At 42.4% G+C, this 24,498-nt stretch overlaps 1 protein-coding gene and 1 pseudogene across 1 annotated transcript in view; one reads left to right on the top strand and one right to left on the bottom strand.

Moving 5' to 3' along the window:
* LOC126481760 (Down syndrome cell adhesion molecule-like protein Dscam2) overlaps positions 1-24,498 on the bottom strand; it is a 723,682-nt gene that overhangs the window by 195,081 nt on the left and 504,103 nt on the right. Inside the window, exons 8-9 of the mRNA XM_050105715.1 lie at positions 7,765-8,049; positions 6,493-6,612 (exon numbers count right to left, since the gene is read on the bottom strand). Of these exons, the coding sequence (XP_049961672.1) occupies positions 6,493-6,612; positions 7,765-8,049 (405 nt within the window). The remainder of the gene's footprint in view (positions 1-6,492; positions 6,613-7,764; positions 8,050-24,498) is intronic.
* LOC126482779 (5S ribosomal RNA) lies at positions 17,569-17,685 on the top strand (annotated as a pseudogene).

Below are 24,498 nucleotides of genomic sequence, written 5' to 3'. Positions count from 1 at the left end.
CACCTGTCGGTAAAAATAAACATTGCAGGGCTAACAATAAGGAGTGCCCTTTGGTGGGACCACTTTTAGGGTGCAGGTGCTCGCTTTCCTTTCATCAGTGAATAGATGATCGTATAAAGCTGAATCTGGTTACCCTCCCCACGAATCGATAATGTACAAAAAAAATTTCTATCCCACGTACGGAAGAATTACAGAATACAAAAATTCGTCGTACACCAGTTTCGTCAACTTCCTGGATTTCGTGCAGGACACGACTACATTTCTGTATTCCCAGTTAATTCGTCTACTCGTTTCTGAATGTTAGGACCAAATTTTGCAGTCGGTTCTTGCATACTTAAAGAAACATATGGGAGCAGATTCGAACACGGTACCTCCATCGCGGTAGCCGTGAACCTTTACCGCTACGCTACGCAGACTTAATCGGAATATGTAATGTTATGCGCATAGAAACCGCGCAATGAACTTCAAAATCGATTTTCTCAAAAACCAAGGCACGTCGCTAAAAAACCGGTTAGCCAGGTACTCAGGGTAAGTGCCTCTATGACATATTTGAAGCGCATCAAAATCCGTGATTTACAGTATGGAGGATCCCCTTGTCAGTTAAAGTAGTGGTTACCATCTTAGTATCCAACTCACTAAAATCAACAAGAATAAGCCACTTTCATTTAACGGGGGTAGGACGTGAAGCGGGCCGACTTGGAGCAGGAGAGGCACCACAGAACATTTTAATTTCCACTGTCTACACTTTTACAAATAAATTCATAAAACTTTGTCAGCATGACCAGGAAGGATTCAGGATTCACATTCAATGCAGAGGAAGTTCAAAAACATAACAAAACAAATTTTTTTACATGTGAAATTTCATCATTTTTTCACTTGGTATTGGCTGCATTTGTTGTTGTAGGTACACTTTTCTTCATAAGTAAGAGAGATTCTTCGATGAATTTTGCACAGCATACATACCATACTTACAGGTGTACGAAACTCTAGAATTTCCCAAATTTGTTAAAAACTGTGGTAAAAATTGAGATAATTAACTATAAAATTCGAGTTTTCTCTAAACACGAAGTTCAAAACGTAACAGACCATTCATTTTTCCATAGATTAAATTAATTCTAGAGTTTCATACACGTGTGAGTATGGTCTGTAAGCTGTCCAAAATTCATCGAAGAATCTCTCTTACTTATGAAGAAAAGTGTACCTATAGCAACAAATTCAGCCAACAGTAAGTGACAAAAAATCATGAAATTTCACATTTAAAAAATATTATTTTTTCGTGTTTTTGAACTTCCACTGCACTGCTATGAGTGTGAATCCTGAATCCTTCCTGGTCATTCTGACAAACTATTATGAATTTATTTGTAAAAGTATAGACAGTGTAAATTAAAATGTCCTGTGGTGCCTCTCCATCTCGAAGTTGGCCCGTTTGACGTCCTATCCCCCTTAAAAAGTTGTCTCACAATTAGTCTGTGTTGTGCAAGCAAGTAGTTGTAACTTCCTGGCAGATTAAAACAGTGTGCCGGACCGGGACTCAAACCCGGGGCATTCGCGTTTCGTGGGTAAGTGCTCTAGCATTTTTTTAGAATTTCTTTCTTTCTTTCTTTCTGTCGGTTTCTTCGTCACGGTTCTTTTTCGGGGAGATCGGTTCTCTGCAGTCGTCTCACAACGCCTCTCGAAGTCTCAACGACGCAAATATCTTTACTTGGTGTATTATTAGAGAGAGTGGCCAGCCCTCTGACCGATCGCGCTGAGGTACCACTGAGGCACTCAAGCGAGGGGTCACGACCCGTCCTCACAGCTTTACTTCCGCCAATACTTCATCTACTACACTACTGGCCATTAAAATTGCTACACCACGGAGATGTGCTACAGACGCGAAATTTAACCGACAGGAAGAAGATGCTGTGATATGCAAATGATTAGCTTTTTAGAGCATTCACACAAGGTTGGCGCCGGTGGCGACACCTACAGCGTGCTGACATGAGGGAAGATTCCAACAGATTTCTCATACACAAACAACAGTTGACCGGCGTTGCCTGGTGAAACGTTGTTGCGATGCCTTGTGTAAGGAGGAGAAATGCGTAACATCACGTTTCAGACTTAGATAAAGGTCAGATTGTAGCCTATCGCGATTGCGGTTTATCATATCGCGACATTGCTGCTCGCGTTGGTCGAGATCCAATGACTGTTAGCAGAATATGGAATCGGTGGGTTCGGGAGGGTAATACGGAAGGCCGTGTTGGATCCCAACGGCCTCGTATCACTAGCAGTCGAGATAACAGGCATCTTATCCGCATGGCTGTAACGGATCGTGCAGCCACGTCTCGATCCCTGAATCAACAGATGGGGACGTTTGCAAGACAATAAACATCTGCACGAACAGTTCGACTACGTTTGCAGTAGCATGGACTATCAGCTCGGAGACCATGGCTGCGGTTAACCTTGACGCTGCATCAGAGACAGGATCGCCTGCGATGGTGTACTCAATGACGAACCAGGGCGCACAAACGGCAAGAAGTCATTTTTTCGCGTGAATCCAGGTTCTGTTTACGGCATCATGATGGTCGCATCCGTGTTTGGCGACATCGCGGTGCACGCGCATTGGAAGCGTGTATTCGTCATCGTCATACTGGCGTATCACCCGGGTGATGGTATGGTGTGCCATTGGTTACACGTCTCGGTCACCTCTTCTTCACATTGACGGCACTTTGAACAGTGGACGTTACATTTCAGATGTGTTACGACCCGTGGCTCTATCCTTCATTCGATCCCTGCGAAACCCTACATTTCAGCAGGATAATGCATGACCGCCTGTTGCAGGTCCTGTACGGGCCTTTCTGGATACAGAAAATGTTCGACTGCTGCCCTGGCCAGCACATTCTCCAGATCTCTCACCAACTGAAAACGTCTGGTCAATGGTGGCCGAGCAACTGGCCCGTCACAATACGCTACTCACTACTCTTAATGAACTGTGGTATCGTGTTGAAGCTGCATGGGCAGCTGTACCTGTGCACGCCATCCAAGCTCTGTTTGACTCAATGCCCAGGCATACCAAGGCCGTTATTACGGCCAGAGGTGGTTGTTCTGGGTATTGATTTCTCAGGATCTTTTTTTTTTTTTTTTTGGTCATCAGTCTACTGGATTGGTTTGATGCGGCCCGCCACGAATTCCTTTCCTGTGCTAACCTCTTCATCTCAGAGTAGCACTTGCAACCTACGTGCTCAATTATTTGCTTGACGTATTCCAATCTCTGTCTTCCTCTACAGCTTTTGCCCTCTACAGCTCCCTCTAGTACCATGGAAGTCATTCCCTCATGTCTTACCAGATGTCCTATCATCCTGTCCCTTGCCCTTATCAGTGTTTTCCACATATTCCTTTCCTCTCCGATTCTGCGTAGAACCTCCTCATTCCTTACCTTATCAGTCCACCTAATTTTGAACATTCGTCTATAGCACCACATCTCAAATGCTTCGATTCTCTTCTGTTCCGGTTTTCCCACAGTCCATGTTTCACTACCATACAATGCTGTACTCCAAACGTACATCCTCAGAAATTTCTTCCTCAAATTAAGGCCGCTATTTGATATTAGTAGACTTCTCTTGGCCAGAAATGCCTTTTTTGCCATAGCGAGTCTGCTTTTGATGTCCTCCTTGCTCCGTCCGTCATTGGTTATTTTACTGCCTAGGTAGCAGAATTCCTTAACTTCATTGACTTCGTGACCATCAATCCTGATGTTAAGTTTCTCGCTGTTCTCATTTCTACTACTTCTCATTACCTTCGTCTTTCTCCAATTTACTCTCAAACCATACTGTGTACTCATTAGACTGTTCATTCCGTTCAGCAGATCATTTAATTCTTCTTCACTTTCACTCAGCATAGCAATGTCATCAGCGAATCGTATCATTGATATCCTTTCACCTTGTATTTTAATTCCACTCCTGAACCTTTCTTTTATTTCCATCATTGCTTCCTCGATGTACAGATTGAAGAGTAGGGGCGAAAGGCTACAGACTTGTCTTACACCCTTCTTAATACGAGCACTTCGTTCTTGATCGTCCACTCTTATCATTCCCTCTTGGTTGTTGTACATATTGTATATGACCCGTCTCTCCCTATAGCTTACCCCTACATTTTTCAGAATCCCGAACAGCTTGCACCATTTTATATTGTTGAACGCTTTTTCCAGGTCGACAAATCCTATGAAAGTGTCTTGATTTTTCTTTAGCCTTGCTTCCATTATTAGCCGTAACGTCAGAATTGCCTCTCTCGTCCCCTTACTTTTCCTAAAGCCAAACTGATCGTCACCTAGCGCATTCTCAATTTTCTTTTCCATTCTTCTGTGTATTATTCTTGTAAGCAGCTTCGATGCATGAGCTGTTAAGCTGATTGTGCGATAATTCTCGCACTTGTCAGCTCTTGCCGTCTTCGGAATTGTGTGGATGATGCTTTTCCGAAAGTCAGATGGTATAAAGCCAGACTCATATATTCTGCACACCAACGTGAATAGTCGTTTTGTTCCCACTTCCCCCAATGATTTTAGAAATTCTGATGGAATGTTATCTATCCCTTCTGCCTTATTTGACCGTAAGTCCTCCAAAGCTCTTTTAAATTCCGATTCTAATACTGGATTCCCTATCTCTTCAGAATCGATTCCTGTTTTTTCTTCTATCACATCAGACAAATCTGCACCCTCATAAAGACTTTCAATGTATTCTTTCCACCTATCTGCTCTCTCCTCTGCATTTAACAGTGGAATTCCCGTTGCACTCTTAATGTTACCACCGTTGCTTTTAATGTCACCAAAGGTTGTTTTGACTTTCATGTATGCAGAGTCTATCCTTCCGACAATCATATCTTTTTCGATGTCTTCACATTTTTCCTGCAGCCATTTCGTCTTAGCTTCCCTGCACTTCCTATTTATTTCATTCCTCAGCGACTTGTATTTCTGTATTCCTGATTTTCCCGGAACATGTTTGTACTTCCTCCTTCCATGAATCAACTGAAGTATTTCTTCTGTTACCCATGGTTTCTTCGCAGCTGCCTTCTTTGCACCTATGTTTTCCTTCCCAACTTCTGTGATGGCCCTTTTTAGAGATGTCCATTCCTCTTCAACTGTACTGCCTACTACGCTATTCCTTTTTGCTGTATCTATAGCGTTAGAGAACTTCAAACGTATCTCGTCATTCCTTAGTACTTCCGTATCCCACTTCTTTGCGTATTGATTCTTCCTGACTAATGTCTTGAACTTCAGCCTACTCTTCATCACTACTATATTGTGATCTGAGTTTGTATCTGCTCCTGGGTACGGCTTACAATCCAGTATCTGATTTCGGAATCTCTGTCTGACCATGATGTAATCTAATTGAAATCTTCCCGTATCTCCCGGCCTTTTCCAAGTATACCTCCTCCTCTTGTGATTCTTGAACAGGGTATTCGCTATTACTACCTGAAACTTGTTACAGAACTCAATTAGTCTTTCTCCTCTTTCATTCCTTGTCCCAAGCCCATATTCTCCTGTAACCTTTTCTTCTACTCCTTCCCCTACAACTGCATTCCAGTCGTCCATGACTATTAGATTTTCGTCCGCCTTTACATACTGCATTACCCTTTCAATATCCTCATACACTTTCTCTATCTGTTAATCTTCAGCTTGCGACGTCGGCATGTGTACCTGAACTATCGTTGTCGGTGTTGGTCTGCTGTCGATTCTGATTAGAACAACCCGGTCACTGAACTGTTCACAGTAACGCACCCTCTGCCCTACCTTCCTATTCATAACGAATCCTACACCTGTTATACCATTTTCTGCTGCTGTTGATATTACCCGATACTCATCTGACCAGAAATCCTTGTCTTCCTTCCACTTCACTTCACTGACCCCTACTATATCTGGATTGAGCCTTTGCATTTCCCTTTTCAGATTTTCTAGTTTCCCTACCACTTTCAAGCTTCTGACATTCCACGCCCCGACTAGTAGAACGTTATCCTTTCGTTGATTATTCAATCTTTTTCTCAGGATCTATGCAACCAAATTGCGTGAAAATGTAATCTGATGTCAGTTCTAGTATAATATTTGTCCAATGAATACCCGTTTAACATCTGCATTTCTTCTTGGTGTAGCAATTTTAATGGCCAGTAGTGTGCTTTCCAGTCCAGTGGAGTTTGGAAGGTAGGAGATCAGATAGTGGTGAAACTAAAGCTGTGAGGACTGGACACGACTCGCGCTTGAGCAGAGCATTTGCGAAAGACAGAGCTTCTGAATTCCAGAACTGCTCCAGCAAACAGTTTTAATCTGCCAGGAAGTCTCGCATGAGAGCACCCGCCACTGCAAAGTGAAAAATTCATTCCGGAAGCAAGTAGTTTGTTTGAAGCTAAGCGTTGCACGAAAAGGAGTTATCTTTTTAATGGGATGCGCCCGCCGCGGCTAAAGTTGTCCTCTCGTCGGCGCCCTGATGACGCATCCCAAGTAGGCGGGCGGCACTGGGAAGCTACCTGTTGCTTTCTTCCAGACGACGGTGGGCTGCGGCACCCCCTGGGCCTGGCAGTGCAGGGTCACGTGGCGGTTGCGCTCCACGCTGGCGTCCGAGGGCTCCACAGTCCAGCGAGGTGGCACTGGACACACGACACACACGTCAGCGTCGACGAAACCTCCGCCGGTGGCGTTATATCAGCTACTAATTAACACCAAAGACGTTTAGCTCAGTCGTTATGACACTTTGAACAGTATTGCAAAAGTGTTAGTAACTCGATCAAAAAAAAACAGTGAATTTCTTGCAAGTTATTCGTCTCTGAACAGAAAAGTCGAAATATAAGCACATTTGTCAAAGTGAAACTACTGTGGGTGTCAGGACTACTTTTACGTGGTGATAAAAATGCTGCAAAAGCTTATTTACACGGTGAGGGTTGCTAAAAAGGAACAAATGTGAGCAAAATATTTGTAGTGAAATTGGCTATCGGGATTAATTGGGTGAATAATAAGAAAATATATGTAGAAATGTTGAAGAAATAAAGAGATATAGTTGCATGCGATAAAAAATAGTTAGAAAAAAAGTCACTAGCTACTGAGAAAGAAACAACTCAAAAGGTGCATCAACTGTTACCTTTGTGAAACAAACCTGGGATTCCAGTCACCGGTGCATTCCCATGTGCCAAAGCAACCGAAATGTAAAGACGTGGCGGTTTCTGACTAGTAAAACACAATAAAAGAAAGAAACGTACTTGGGAAGCAGGAGACAAACGCAAATAGAGAAAGAAGTAGTAGTAGTAGTAGTAGAGGCAGAAAACGGCAGAAGACAAAAAAGCGGTTACCTTTGACCTGTAGCTTGGCCGTGTACCTAACCTCGGCTGCCGGGTTGGAGGCTACGCACGTGTAATCGCCAGAGTGTGTGGAAGAGAGGCTAGAAATGCTGAGGAGGCTAGAATAAAGATCAAGGGCTGACACGTTCACTCCCAGCTGAGAGGAGAGCGTGCCGCCATCTTTGAGCCACGTGATGGAGAGCGGGGAGTCCCCCCTGCTCACGCCACACACTGTGCGGGTACGCATGCCCTCGGAAAGCCCGTCTTGGAAGGAAAAAGGCTCAATTATAGGAGGAACTGGAAGAATTAAAGAGAGAAGAATAAAAACATGAGAGCAGAAAAAGAAGAAATAGAAAAAATTCTTTTTAGAAAATTAAAAAAAAGTTTCCTTCGGAGAAAAAAAGAGTAGTAGTAATAATAATAATAATAATAAAGTCGGCTGCGGCGACATGAGAGATGGTTGTTTACCATTGACCATGAGCTGCTGCGTGTGAGATACCTCGGCCGCCTGGTTGCGCGCCACACAAGAATAGTTGCCGTTGTGATCTGGAGACAAACTTTCGATCAAGAGAATACTATTGAACTGATCGACGCGGGTCACGGAGACCCGTGGCATGGAGTCCGCCGAGCGGCCGTCCTTGAACCAGCTGATGGTCAACGGCAGGTCTCCGCGCGTCACAGAGCACGTCAGGCTGGCCCGCTCGCCCACGTGCTGCGTTCTGTCAGAGGTAAATGGGCTAAGTTTGGGAGGAACTGCAATTCACAAGAAAAACAACACCTCTCAACGTCTGTCCCGTACGTGTGGAGTCAGGTGGCAGTGTCCGCCAAGGCGTAGCACCATCTGCGCACTTTCCTTCGCGCTTCACGTCCGTAGTTGCCAATTTGGAACACTTTCGGTTTGTAATGTTTATTTTCCCAGGATCCGTGATCTTTTGTTATCTAACAGTCCTATATTGTAGCATCAAACATTGGCGACTGTCTCCTTACAAGGGAACCTCCCCATCGCACCCCACTCAGATTTAGTTATAAGTTGGCACAGTGGATAGGCCTTGAAAAACTGAACACATATCAATCGAGAAAACAGGAAGAAGTTGTGTGGAACTATGAAAAAAATAAGCAAAATATACAAACTGAGTAGTCCATGTTGAACATAAGCAACATCAAGGATAGTGTGAAACCACGCGCGCCGTGGTCCCGTGGTTAGCGTGAGCAGCTGCGGAACGAGAGGTCATTGGTTAAAGTCTTCCCTCGAGTGGAAAGATTAATTTCTTATTTTCAGACAATTATTATATGTCCGTCCGTCCGTCAAATGTTTTCGGTTTCCATTGGAGAGGCACGTCCTTTCGTCTACTAATCGCACGGTTTTCCGGTGCGGTCGCGAAACACAGACACTAAACTTATTACAGTGAACAGAGACATCAATGAACGAACGAACAGATCATAACTTTGCGAAAATAAAGAAAGTAAACTTTTCACTCTTGGGAAGACTTGAACCAAGGACCTCTCGTTCCGTAGCTGCTCACGCTAACCACGGGACCACGGCGCTCCTGGGTTCACATTCTCCTTGATGTTGCTTATCTTGCACATGGACAACTCAGTTTGTATATTTTGCTTATTTTTTTCATAGTTCCACAAAACTTCTTCCTGTTTTCTCGATTGATCTGTGTTTAGTTTTTAAAGGCCTATCCACTGTGCCAACTTATAACTAAATCTGAGGGGGGTGCGATGGGGAGGTTCCCTCGTTAGCACCAATGGCTACTGAGGCTTAGGTAGCGGACTTCTCTTTGGTAGGAAGGTCTGGAACCGGACGGTACACTAACTTCGAAGCGCTGATTTTAAATGCACAGCTCAACGGAAACATTTTTTGATTACTTTTTATTAGGTAATGGTTTAATCCCATGGTTTTCGGGCGCTGAATCCATATTCGACCTTAGTTTTCTTCTACCATGTACAATTTTGTCACAATGTGACCTGTTTATGAACTACAAAATTAGCAAAAAACATATAACCAGTATGAGAAATAATTAAATTTTTCGTTACGAACAAAGGTTTACTTGAAGTATAAACATGAAAATACTTCGCTAATACATGTAAATTTTGTGACCTTAGCTTTACGTTTCCTTTCTCTCTTTTCCTTAAAGCACCTAATAGAACTTTCTTTCCGATGTACGTCGTTTGAAGCAACTAAAAGCAATCTCACATTATACTAGCATTTCAGGGGCCCTGATTCTGTTTCACGAAAAAAAATCAAGGTAGCTGTTAAAAAAATTGAATCTTGAGGCTCATCAAACTACATGTTCGTCTGCAAAATCAAACCATTGCGGGTCCATGTTGTTGGTTGAAAACTTAGTAACAATCTCCTTGAATGATGCCAAACCCACTCTCCCAGTTTTTTCATACTCAAAGATGGAATCTCACATAAGTTTTCGAATTCAAGTTCAACAAACAGGAATTCTTTAAATTTCGTTTCTGGTAGATGAGGAAAAGTCTCGAGGAGACATCTGAAGCTTTCTGCATTTTTGGGGAAGTTATCACAAACTATTCCGTGAGGCTCAGTTTAACATGTTGAGACGATAACAGAAATTTTCCGGATCCATAAGGTTCTTATGCAAAAGAAAAAAGGAATTATGGAGCTTACTGTAGTAGTTACTACTACACATACTAACCAGAGCAAAACATACTGCGAAATTTCAACACCATTTCGTTATTCACTCAAACAATATACGAAATATATGTATTACATGATTAAAATCTCTAAAATGTATTTTAAAAAATAAATTGAATGTTAACTGTAAAATACTGGCGGATGATACGCCTTTTTTTGTTATCATGTTGGGATTCAACACACTGAAGTCAACAAGAATAAACCACTTTCATTAAAAAAAAAGTTGTTTCCAAGTAGCCTGCAGCAGAACTAGTGATGGATCAGTTACTGAGCCATAGTGGGCGCCATTACAGGTGCACAATATGATGAGTGCCATAATTCTCTTGTTCGTAGCAAAGCGAAAGGGAGGTGGAGCTTATTGTCTCCTCCGCCTTAATCCTCACATGCAGTACACTGTACTTCACTCCTCAATAGCCTGAAGTCGCCAAAGAGAAAGTGCGCAGATGAAAATATGCATATGGAAACTCAATAATCTCAACACTAAACTCTTACAACACATATATTTTGGAGAAATTGTAATAATACACAGCTATTCCTTGACGGACAATGCCTTTTGCACAAACAGTACAAATAAATTTACATTTATCCTTACTATGAAGAGTGCCTCGAGTTTCAAGTCAGCTGAAACAGATTGAAATTGGTTATTTATTATTACACTGACATAACAGAATATAAGATTCATTTATTGACGACGAAAAGAGACATGAAAAAAATGTAGATTATCATTATATAAATTATTTCTCTTTAAAAACTGTAAGTTCAGGGTCAAACAGTAAATACTGGTTACTAACACTTAGTTTGAAAACTTGGATATATTTTTACTAATGACTCCAGTAGTGGGAAGAAGCAGACACAGTCACTGGACTTAGATATAGCACTTACTTAATTATTTTTTCATTCTTTTATAGTACTTCCATATTACTGTTCAGTTTTTCTGCACGAAGTCTTTACTTCTACAAGAGTGCAAGATTATCTGTTCATTTATGATATAAATAACAATATTCCAGGCGAATATCAAGTATTGAGACAAACTTCAGGACGTGATTCCTGACAGAAAAAGGAACAAAAAGACTCATAACAACACGTGTCAGCAAATGGATGGTGAGTCTACAATAAAGCAGTTCGTAACGGGTGCATTACGTTGCACATTACATGGTATTAATTTTCCCAGCTTACAAAAGATGACGGGTGCATTACATTGCACATTACATGGTATTAATTTTTCCATCTTACAAAAGATGTTGAAAGTGCTTCCTACGGAATGCAAAGCGACAATTGACAGGTCGTATCATGGACTGCATCACACTTTTGAAAATTCCAGGTTGTAACCAAATAGCGTCACAGGCTGCACAGACACAATGTTCGAGGGTCTGCAATAAGTGGTACAGCTTACACAAGACATTTCAGATGCGCGCACAGGTAAAATCATAGGGGTTTAGGACTGATGACAGAGGCGACCAGGACCAACAGCCTTCTCGTTTTATCCATCTCCTGGGGAAGATGCCGAGGTCCTGAAGAACAACGATACGGGAGTGGAATAATGCTCCGCCATGCACCAGCCACTTTACCTACAGCACAGCTAACGGCACAGTCGGCAGAAAAACAGGCAGAGACTTACGCAGAAACTCCACAAACGTGCGTCCATTAAGGCACTGTGGCAAATCAATTGATCCAAGGTCGCCAATAATCCCTGCTCAAACACTGATACTAATCCGTTACTGATAGACGATTCGACCATTCCCCGAGGAGTTTCTACAGCCCGCAGATGACAACGGCATAGGTTTCTGATGCCATCTCTAGCAAAGTTCGCTTCATCGGTGAAGAGTACCAAAGGCAGACAGCCCATAGTGGTAATGTTCTGTTGCAACAACCAGCATCAAAACAAACAGCGTGGAGAAAAATCTGCAATCGATAATCCTTGAAGTGATCGTAATTGATAGCAAGAGTGTATGTCTTCACGCAGGATACACAACACGGCGGTAGCGTTCTCGCTTCCCACGCCCGGGTTCGATTCCCGGCGGGGTCAGGGATTTTCTCTGCCTCGTGATGGCTGGGTGTTGTGTGCTGTCCTTAGGTTAGTTAGGTTTAAGTAGTTCTAAGTTCTAGGGGACTTATGACCACAGCAGTTGAGTCTCATAGTGCTCAGAGCCATTACACAACACTATCCTTTGGCTAACTCCATGCTGGCGTGCGACGTACGTGGAGCTTGTTGTGTTGGCCCCAGTGTCGTGTAGAACCTATCGTTCCAGAGCTGCTGTTTGAACTTGCCGCGACCATATAAGTTGTTCATCTCTCTGAATGAACCCATGTTCACACAAATTTCAAGCAATGGCTGCAAACGTTTTGTGAATCAGATGGGGAAGTCTATTACGGTAGGCAGCTCGCTAAATCCGCGAGGACTCTCGACAGTTTCCGTGTGCTTTATTGTAAACGAAAAGCATCTCGACTTGCTTCAGGAATCACTAATGAACCATTCTGCCTCTACTTAGCTGAAAGCACACAACCGGCAACACAGATAATGATGTTGTCCATCAGTGATATCTAAGCTGGCTAATATGCATTAATTAAATATTATTTTAAGTTCACATAATATACCGGTACTACCTGCTTTATTACAGACTCATAGTCCATTTCCAGACATAAGTTGAAGTAAACTTTCCTTTTTCTTTCCCTGTCAGAAATCATCTCCCGAAGTCTGTCCTCATACTTAATTTTGATCCTGTATGAGATTGATCATAAAGAGGAAAATGTTTCTAAATAAACTACTCAAAAAAGTTTTGCGCAACCTACATATCCCCGAACATGTGTGGGCTTAGATTCAAGGGGAGCAACGTGTAGCTTGGCACTGGGTTGGAGCCCACGTTTCGCTCCGTCAAGCTGCATTTTTATGAAACTTCAAATGGTAAATAAAATTATAAAAATGAAGTATAAATAAGAATTAATTTTATTGGTTGATTTATTTGAATTTAACGGTATAAAAGACCGACTAGTCACCAAAGTATTGAGAGGACGCATGACCGTTACTATGTCATGCCTTGCTGGAGAGGTACAAGAATAAGTCACTGATCACACAAACTTGGAAACACCGGTCCGAACTTTGCTTTCCGTGATGGGTGTGGCTCCAGTTGAAATTCGGAATTTCGATGTTGAAGCTTCAAGAACATTGACGCATCGACGTTTCCCCAAAACTCTGGATCCATTGGCTACAAGAATCGAATCGTTCATTTTGCTTAATAAGGTTAGATTTTAGTAGTTTTTGAGCGCGCTGTTAAGAGAGGAATTGCAATGTTCCTGAACGAATACCATTAGGTTCCAAGTATATTTTTTGGAGCATAAACAGTTAGCGATTATGACTTGCGACAACGTATCGGAAACAAATAGGAGTAACTTCTGCATTTCGAGGCAGATGGCGTTGTGGCGGAGTTCACCGCCGAAGGCTTTGTGACAGAGAATCAGGCAGAAGACGTCGTGGTCGACCGGTGAGCATTTTCTGGAGATTGTGCCACCAACAGCGTAGAGAAGCAACGTTATTGGCGTGGTCCTTTGACATTACGCGGCTTCACAGCGTCCCACCCAATTATGTAACGCTATTCACAGGGGTTAAAGATGACTGAGCATTACAGAAACGTGCGGACCCACAATTAAGTCTTCAACGCGCTAATGCTCTGTGTCTGTTTCGTTTTGACAATAATTTGCTGAATCGCTAATGACCGAATGGTCGCGTTTACTCGTAGTATCGCCAGTGCTCAAATTCTTAGTTTTATTTGAGCTTGGTAAATTGCAGTTGTCTTTGGCCAGGTATGGAAAATTGTGTTGTGTGCAGTTATGTGTGACAGATATACCGCTTAATGTAAGAGGTACCTTTGATCTGTCTGTTGTTTCAGCCTTACTAGTGCTTACAAAACTGTGTGCGGGGAAGTATGTGATTGACATTATTTTTGTGGGTTTGGCTCTCTCTTATTGGTCTGCCAGCCACAAATATGTTTGGGAAAGTGCCTTTCCTGTCCTACGTTACGAAGCCACCGCGTTTCCAGTTGAATTCAGGTTCTTTTTAAAATTGCAGTCCTGTGCTTCTTTGGATTCTGAAACAAAGTCAGTCCCTGTTAAAGAACTTGATATCGACTAATCACTTATGTAATGGAGAGAGCGCGTCACAAGCGCATTTTGTAGTTATTAACATGCTGGCAGATGTCGAAGACCTCCAGTCCTCGAGTCTGTAATATAAGTGCATTTTAGGGTGCTTTCTCTGGCAGCATATTTGGGCATCAACGAAAGTAAGTAGGTGTATACCTCACTCGTCTGCCACATAGGGAATCCTATGAGGAATGTAAATATTTAGAGATATGACAGGAACGATGAGTCGCAGCAAAAAATCTAGTAAATATGGGCTCTAAAATTCATACCTGAAGTACTATGAGTATTTGTTCAGTAGAAGAGATGTGTTCCACAGTAGGAAGATGAACTGGTGCTCTTTGCTCTTACGGTATGAATCTTAGAGCCCATCCTCACTGGTCATTTTTTTCTTGTTTTGGTTCATACTCCCATCTCACAAAATATGAAAGCAAAGAGTTTGCAGCAGAAGAGATTTTTTTCACAATCTGGAAGATGAGGAAGTGCTCATAGCTCTTAAAGTATCCTTTTTAGAGCCAGTATTTACTAGAATTTTTTGCTTCGAATGATCTTTCCTGTCATATCCCTGAACACCCTCACTTGACGAAAGGTCTGTTCCTAAAGACTGGAAAGTAGCACAGGCCACACCAATATTCAAGAAAGGAAATAGGAGCAACCCATTGAATTACAGAGCCACATCACTGACTTAAATTTGCAGTAGGAGTTTGGAGCATATACGAGTACTGTACTCGAACATTATGAATCACCTTGAAGAAAATGACTTGTTGATACATAACCAATACGGATTCAGAAAATATCGTTCTTGTGCAACACAGCTAGCTCTTTATTCCCATGAAGTAATGAGTGCTGTCGACAAGGAATTTCAGCTCGATTCCATATTACTAGATTTCCAGAAGGCTTTTCATAACGTTCTTCACAAGCTGACTATTAATCAAACTGCTTGCATATGGAGTATCGTCTCAATTGTGTGACTGGATTCGTGATTTCCTCTCAGACAGGTCACAGTTCGTAGTGATAGACGGTAAATCATAGAATAGAACAGAAGTGATATCTGGCGTTCCGCAATGTAGTGTCATAGGCCCTCTGCTGTTCCTGATTTACATAAATGATGTAGGTGATAATCAGAGCAGCCCCATTAGATTGTTTGCAGATGACGCTGTAATTTACCGTCTAGTAAAATCATCAGACGACCAATTCCAATTACAAAACGATCTAGAGAGAATTTCTGTATGGTGCGTAAACTGGCAGTTGGCACTAAACAAAGAAAAGTGCGAGTTCATCCACATGGGTACTAAAAGAAATCCGATAAATTTTGGGTATAGGAAATCGCACAAATCTAAGGGCTGTCAATTCTACTAAATACCTAGGAATTACAGTTACGAGTAATTTAAATTGGAAAGACCACATAGATAACATTGTGGGGAAGGTGGAACAAAGACTGCGCTTTGTTGGCAGAACACTTAGAAAATGCGACAGGCCCACTAAAGAGACAGCCTACATTACACTTGTCCGTCCTCTGCTGGAATATTGCTGCGCGGTGTGGGATCCTTACCTGGTAGGATTGACGGAGGACATCGAAAAAGTCTAAAGAAGGGCAGCTCATTTCGTGTTATCGCGCAATAGGAGTGAGAGTGTCACTGACGTGATACGCGAGTTGGGGTGGCAGTCACTGAAACTAAGGCGGTTTTCTTTGCGGCAAGATCTATTTACGAAATTTCAATCACCAACTTTCTCTTCCGAATGCGAAAATATTTTGTTGACACTCACCTACGTGGGGAGAAATGCTCATCATAATAAAATAAGAGAAATCAGAGTCCGAACGGAAAGATTTAGGTGTTCCTTTTTCCCACGCGCCATTCGAGAGTGGAATGGTAGAGAAGTAGTATGAAAATGGTTCGATGAACCTTCTGCCAGGCACTTAAGTGTGAATTGCAGAGTAACCATTTAGATGTAGGCGTAGACCATTCCTCCCGGGAAACCCTGTGTATTTACGAGGTGGCCTCACATTGGATTTAAGAAAAAGGCTTATTAAATAAAAATATATATATATATATTTTACTGCGAAGTAAAGACAAAATTATCGCATGAATGTGAAGTCGAAATATGCTGTTGGGCAACAGTCAGTATAGTATTGGTCCATCTGTCGCATTGTTACACGCTCGGATCCTCGTAGATGTGGTCAAGATGTTGCTGCTCAAGCTTTCCCCAGTTTTCGACGGCTGCTTTGTTGAGGCCGTCCAGTGTGCGAGACTGGTCTCTGGGGCAAGGCACTGCAACTAGTCACAAGCATGTTCATTTGTGTCCACGTCTGCAGATATGACAGTCATTCCATTCGGTTGATACGTGTCTCCTTTAGGATGATATACACGAGGTACGGTCGGTGTGATCGCAAAAGGCGACTACAGGTGATGTATCCAAGATCTTCGCCTGCGATCACTGCTGCGCGCATTGCAGGTGTGGTCTGCAAGTTGCGCGTTCTGCGGCTCCGCAGGAGACACTGCCTTGGCAGATCGTGACAGCAGCAGCACGACAGGCACAGCGTATCAACTAGCTGGATTGTGTCCAAAACACAACGGTCTTCGTTTAAAGTGGAACTTGAGCCTGCACCAGGACTAGCAGCGTGCGCATTCCCGACAACAGCCTCACAATCGTAGCCACTACTTTGCCTCCGCGAATCGCGTTCCACTCGAAGCACCGAGCAGACATCATCCCGCCGGGTGTGTATTTACGACGGCACCCGGCCGCTCTCTGCCAGTTTCGTTCGCTGAGCCACTGCAAGCAGTGCCGAAGCAGAGCCGTCACTGGGATCTGCAACACGTGGTTTTGGGCAGCAGTTCAGTGTGGAGGATACTGGACTGCAGGCACTACGAGCAGCCAGCCACCGTCCAGGGAACTTCACCTCCTCCAGCCTGGGCTCTTCCGGACTCGGTGTTCCAAGAATGGTGTACTTGTGTCTAACTCAGACTATCAACTGTGCTGAGTAGTCGCCGTCACTTTACTATCGAAAGGATTTAGACTTTGTGGTAAGTCCTGAATAGAGGCCAGTGTTAATTGCAAATAAGACTTATCACCCATATTGCAAACTAGTTATGTGACTCCCATCATTGTGGTTCTTTCTGTGGGACTTCTGATCTTTCAGGCTCTTTCACGCATGGGCAGAGACTAAATAATTTTTATTATCAATCGTTAATTTGTAGTTCAGTTCAATTGACACACTAAGTCAATGCTGAACATGTTTGTATTTTTGCATTTCTGAGAGGTATGAAAGCAAATGCTAACTGACTTTGACATGGGACAGTCAGTTAATCAGTGGACAGATCAGCAAGGGTGCACAGCAGTTTCAAGAATCCCGTCCCGATACTGGAATGTCCTCAAGTTATCATCAATAACGACGAGACACGTCCGACATCTGTACATGATAGTAACCCAAGACATGACGTGCATGATACTAATTCAAAACATGGCTGATGACACTCGGTAACGGCCTTGCCACAGTGGATACACCGGTTCCCGTGAGATCACCGAAGTTAAGCGCTGTTGGACGTGGCTGGCACTTGGATGGGTGACCATCCAGCCGCCATGTGCTGTTGCCATTTTTCGGGGTGCACTCAGCCTCGTGATGCCAATTGAGGAGCTACTCGGCCGAATAGTAGCGACTCCGGTCAAAGAAAACCATCATAACGACCGGAAGAGCGGTGTGTTGACCACAAGCCCCTACTATCCGCATCCTCAACTGAGGATGACACGGCGGTCGGATTGTCCCGATGGGACACTTGTGGCCTGAAGACGGAGTGCTTTGATGACACTTCGTAGTTGAACGCATGCCTGAGGCGTGCATTGGTAATGGTCTTTACTGTCTTTTACAGTGTCGTACTGTTCTTCACAACGGATGCCTAGAGACCAGATTGATAGTGTGGAGAAGCCTGCTTACTGCTTGGCTTGAATCAGCCTCCCCAGTTGCCTACAGAATATTAGCACACATGGTTGTTGCTTTCCGCTCTGGGTGCCCATGAGACAGCTGGCGGTGTTGACCACAAGAAGTCATTACGATGCTTCGACGATTTATATCTCACTACAGGGGTGACTTTCGTTGATGTGCGCCAATTTGACTGCAAATTCCAGTGCTGACAGTCATTTTTGCGGTAAAGGGACAAAGTGCACGTGGTCTAGATTTGAAACGACCCTTCGAGGTACTTCGATAGACCAAATAGTGTGGTCTCACGTACCGATACCACCCCATGGATGTAATAGCAACACAACTGCAAGTTTCCGTTGGACTCCGACTGTGACCACGTGGTATCCTGGCGGACCCAATGGTGTGCGCCCGCTGAGCCATGCATGTAGTGGCTCTGGACTATGAGAATTCTCTGCCGCCACGACATAAGATGGCCGGTGGCAGCGACGTATCCCACTTGCACTTGGAGCCTCTTTACTACAGTACCATTGTTCGTGCACAGTACAGTGAGCCTCATTCTCATTGACATCTGCATCTACATCTACATATACACTCCGCTAGCCACCAAGCGATGTGTGGCTGAGGGCACAATTCTCGCCAAAGTCATGTTTCCCCCTTCTGTTCCACTCGCGGATCGCGCGATGGAGAAACGACCGTTTGAACGTCTCAGTACGAGCTCTAATTTCCCTTATCTTTGAATGGTAATCATTGCGCGATTTGAAAGTTGGTGGTAATAATATATGCTCTACATCCTCGGTGAAGATCAGGTTTCGGAATTTAGTGGGCAGCCCCTTCCGTTTAGCGCACCGTGTGTCTGCAAGCGTCCCACTTCAAACTTTCTATGAAATTAGTAACGCTCTCGCGATGGCTAAATTTATCAGTCATGAATCTTGCCGCTCTTCTTTGGACCTTCTCAATCTCTTGAATCAGACCCAACTGGTAAGGGTCCCATACAGAAGAACAATACTCTAAGACTGGACGAACTAACATATTGTAAGCTATTTCCTTCGCTGAAGGACTGCATCGCTTCAGGATTCTACCAATAAATCGCAATCGAGAGTTCTCCTTACCCGTTACTTGTGTGAGCTGATCATTCCATTTGGGATCATTTCGATTAGTCACACCCAGACACTTAACGGATGTTACCGCTTGCAAAGACTGGGCATTTATTTTGTGCTCATACATTAATGAGGATTTTCGCCTTGTCATACGCAGTAGGTTACACTTACTAATATTGATAGATAACTGCCAGTAATTACACCACGCATTTATTTTCTGCAAATCCTCATTGATTTGTTCACAACTTTCGTGTGATTCTACTTTCCTGTAGACTAAAGCATCATCGGCAAATAGTCTAATGCAGCTGTCGCCTCGCGGGTTTAGCCGAGCGGTCTAGGGCGCTGCAGTCATGGACTGTGCGACTGATCCCGGCGGAGGTTCGAGTCCTCCCTCGGGCATGGGTGTGTGTGTGTGTGTTTGTCCTTAGGATAATCTAGGTTAAGTAGTGTGGAAGCTAAGGGAGTGATGACCTTAGTAGTTAAGTCCCATAAGATTTCATACACATTTGAACATTTTTTCTAATGCCGCTGTCAATACCATCAACTAGATCGTTTATGTAAATCGTAAAAAGCAGCGGACCTACTACGCTGCCCTGGGGCACACCTGAAGTTAAGCTTGTTTCTGTTGAAGTCACCTCGTTCAGGACGACATACTGCTCCCCGTCTGTTAGAAAACTTTCTATCCAACCGCATACGTCATCGGATAGGCCGTAAGATCGCACTTTTTGGAGCAAGCGACAATGCGGAACGGAGTCGAACGCCTTTCTAAAGTCGAGAAATACGGCATCAACCTGGTAGCCGGTATCTAGAGCCTGTTGTATATCATGCACAAAGAGGGCCAGCTGTGTCTCGCAACACCGCTGTTTCCTAAAACCGTGCTGGTTTCTGCAGATGAGCTTCTCAGAGTCTTGAAAGGTCATTAAGTCTCAACACAAAATATGTTCCTTGCTTCTACAACAAATCGATGTCAGTGAAATTGGCCGGTAATTATGTCATCCGCTTTTCTACCCTTTTTATAGATTGTTATGACCTGGGACTTCTTCCAGTCCCGTTGAACTTTCCGCTGTTCCAATGATCTCTGATGGATGATGGATAAGAATGGTGCTATATTTGTAGCATAGTCAACATATAATCTTACGGGGATACAGTCTGGGCCAGATGCCTTCCTGGTGTCTAAGGATCTTAACTGTTTCAATACACAGATACACTAAACACTATGTCAGCTATCCTTGCGTTTGTTCGATAACTGAAAGGGGGATGGTGCTGCAGTCCTCTACCGTAAACAAGTTTTTGAAAGCTAGGTTTAGAATTTCGGCCTTCTGTTTATTATCATCAGTGACATTACCCGTACTGTCAGCAAGAGAAGGTAGACTCTATTCCTTGTTGCATTATATGTAATGAATCTTTGTACGCTTGAAGAAATGCAAAGCATTCCCTACGATGACACTTGCCATACAACTCTGTAGCCCAACGAAGTGGTACTCAACAAACAGCATACACAAATCACAGTTCCCGTCACGATCAGAGACGCAGTGTGCTTTTGTAAACACAAGTTCAATTTCACCTCGATTACACAGGTGGCTGTGTGTAACGATTTCCTCTGGTCCAAGTACTGTTGCAAAGGTTTCCGTTTGAAAGAATATCAACGCAAGTCGCGGAGGAGGTGCAAAACTTTTTTGATTAGTTTATATTTTAATAAAAGGCAGCAGGACGAGTGTTTATGAGGAATATCTTCGATCTTGACTGGAAGAGGACGATGGAATAAAGGCGCAGTAGGTTATAAGGGACGCTAAATGACTTGTTTTAGAGCATACCCAAACGTGAAAGAAGCATATTCATAATAAAATTTTCTTATGCTGCAATTTTACGAGGACAAGGAGAACATTTTTCGGCATTGGCACTGAGACACCATTGGTATCAAAGCAATATGGTTTACTATGTTGTTACACTTGCACCATCGCATAAGGTAAGTGGAAGGCTGATATATGGAATAGTTAAGATTATGGGGCTTTTACTGTAGATGTGTTGTTGGTGCTTCGTTAAAATGTACAAACTAGATTTCTGAGCCACATTAATATATTTATTTATTAGACTATTTAGCAGATTAACAGGAACCGAAATTATCCAATGTTGATGAAGATTTACAAGGAGCGTACTGCTTCACTTTAAACAATTATGATGCGGTCATCCGAAATCAAACATGGATGGACTTTTGCCAAAATGATCGACGTTGAAGACTTTATAAATTGCAGGAAAATTGCATCAAATGGTACAAGACGATCAGCGATTGAAGGTGAATGAAATAGCTGACGTCGTAAGCATGTCAGAAGCAACAGCAAAGTACGTGTTATATCAAGGATTAGATGTAAGAAGGATTTATGCTTGATGTGTGCACATTTATTGAATGCTTACCAAAAACGTAGACGAAAACTAATTTCTCGGCAATGTTTTACAGTTAAAAGAGATCCAACTAATTTTGGGTGGCGTTTTGTTACTGTAAGTTTATGATGGAACTACAATATCACGCTAGAAAGAAAACAGCATTCAAAGCGGTGGGTGGAATCTAGTGGCTTGGTATCCAAAAGAATGAAATCTATTTCATCAGACTGAAAGAATGACTAGTGTTTCCAGTGTTTCCTCGAGTGCGGTTCTTCGAATTTGAACTTACTACGCAAGTCTTCTGGACGATGAAAAGCGTAAAAGAAGGTGCCTGGACTACAGAATAAATTACACAATTTTCGTGAGGACGAAGCATCCCCCCCCCCCCTCCACCCCCTCCAAGGGGTTTTGGAAATGGGAAGAAAGTTTGGAACATACACCCTATTCACTATATTCAGTACCTTCTCACTTTCACACTTCTTCGTACATAAAAAATGTGTTTATAAAGTATTTTGAGTTAGATAATGTAATCTTAAGGTATTAGTCCATGAATCCCGCGGAGAGTGATCTTTGGTATGCAGCATGATGTCAAAAATGTAAATTCAATTCACTTTCAATGCAATACATGAAATGACTTAGCATGACTAAAATATGTGTTACAACGCTAGTTCTAGTTATAAAACAACATAAAACATTAAATTTAAGAATTTCTGAAGATCCTTTTCAACAAAGTGAAATGAGTTGCCCAACAGGAATCTCTTTAATTCTCTCTTAAACTGCACCATTTACTCTACCTGGCACTTAATTCCTCTGAGTCCTCTCTCTATTAGTTCTAATTCATTCAAGTCTTTGTACAGGTTGTTTTCGATCGCAATGTCTTATACTTTTCACTAATTTTTGAGAAAGAGAAATACTGCCAACGACCAACTGCTGTCCGGCAAGCTGTTCCCCAGAAATCGATTTCACAACTCATTAGTGAATGTAAATATACAACACAAAGTAGTTTCTTCATTTTTAATTCACCTACTGCTGTAATTATACATACAGCAAAAGTAGCTAATCTACTATCACATCATTAATTCTAGATAGCGATTTTTTCCGGTTAAAACCAAATAATTTCTACTATTTGTATTTCATTATTTGAGGAAGTTATTTTCATGGTTTCTAAAATTATGTGAGAAGTGCTGAACTACATGTACTGAGTGTCGTGTAAAATTATATGATAATCCGTTTGCCCTGTACCATCTACTGATGTTTCTGAATTCTTCTTCAGCTGTCTTTTCTTTATAGGAAGTGGGACCGCACGAGAAGTTATAAGTAGGGAGTTGAAGAGGCTTGTGCGAAATAAGTTAACGAGGAGAGCATCAAACCACTCTTCTTACTGAAGACAACAACAACAACAACAGATGGATGTTTTACAAAGTTTTTAGAACCGCACTTCAGCATGGAACGTAAGGGGAGAAAAGAGTGAAATGACTGAACAGAGCACCACGTCACAAAATAAATGCAGTTTAACTATAAACACACAGTACTTCATAGCCACGCCAATACCTTTTCACCAAGTGCTTGTAACGTCTGGCGTACAGAAAGAAAACAAAAGAGAGTATTTTCCACCTTTTTTGGGACTGTAGGCCATATAGCCATTCCCTCAAATTATACAACTCATAAAGGAGATTGGCATCAAATCAAATTAAAGTATAATCTGTTATGGAACCATATTATTATATGTTTCTGTCATTTCTATAAGGGTTACCAGTGGAATTTTGAAACATTTGCAATTTTATCTGTAGCTGTGCTTTAATTGGCAATTTTCGCTTTAATGATCTATCTAATATGCTGACTGTCGCTGCAAGGCGTTAATTATAGTATGGAATGTAGTTATTACTTGCGGGTCATACATCAAACATGGACTGTATGTGTGGGAGCGAGTTACAGCATGTACAATATATACGTCCTGAATTGCTAATGGTGTTTTGAGATTTAATAACTGTGTAGCTGACAGTTTTAACGTGCAGAATACGTATAGATACTCGTATAATTACTTTGCACATAATTTGGGTAAAGTGGATGGGAGAAAATATCTAGACTGGAGGCTAAATATTTAACAACTAAAATGTGAAGTTGTCAGTCACAAAAAATACACAATGACACAAAAATAGTTTTCGTACTGCCCGAAAGAGATGCAAAATCTCATTCCTGTCCGTCGTTCGCAAAGAAAATACCCTTATGGTGTTTGTTAGTCTTTCGTATTTATACATCTGTAATTTATTCCGGGTAACGAAAAGTATAAATTCAGTCTGTTGACGATTTCCAGAAAGCCTCACAAGAAAGGAATGATTCATTATAAATGTAATATCGACACGAAAATAACTCAAAATGTGCAAAGTTCTCTTATGCTCACATGTTTGTGTATCATAACACTTTCTGCTTAGTTACAGTTTCATTACAGACACTCTCGATATTGTGGATGTAGTTTTTCAAAATCGTGGTATCAAAGAAATGAAAACCATTCTTGACCTGCAAAGTGTCGTCGTTGTCATTGGCGCAGAGTTAGTAGTATGCGAGTGGCGCAAAATTTCCTGACCTGACTTCTTGAATTATATCGTTACGCACGCTTCTCGTGCAAAGTAGCGGATGGCTATTCGGGAGGAAATGTATTAAAAGTAACCATCCCGTAACTCGCGGAAAACCTAAATCTGTATGGCCTGACAGGGGTAACAGTGTTGTTGTTGTTGTTGTTGTTGTTGTTGTCTTCAGTAAGAAGAGCGGTTTGATGGAGCTCTCCTCGCTAACCTATTTCCTACAAGCCTCAACTCCGTACTGCAATCCATACACGCTTCAATCTGTTTATTGTAGTCTGCGACTAAAGTATTTCTCCGCTTCAGAAATTCTGTTTTTTCTACTGCTCTTCTACATTTTATGTCCTCTCTACTTTGCCCATCGTCAGTTATTTTTCTGCTCAAATAGCGAAACTCGTCTACTACTTTTAGTATATCGTTTCCTAATCTATTTAT

Source organism: Schistocerca serialis, chromosome 5, assembly GCF_023864345.2.
Source record: "Schistocerca serialis cubense isolate TAMUIC-IGC-003099 chromosome 5, iqSchSeri2.2, whole genome shotgun sequence".
NCBI lineage: Eukaryota > Metazoa > Arthropoda > Insecta > Orthoptera > Acrididae > Schistocerca > Schistocerca serialis.
Note: the sequence above shows the minus strand (reverse complement) of the source record. Positions and strands in the feature narration are given on the sequence as shown.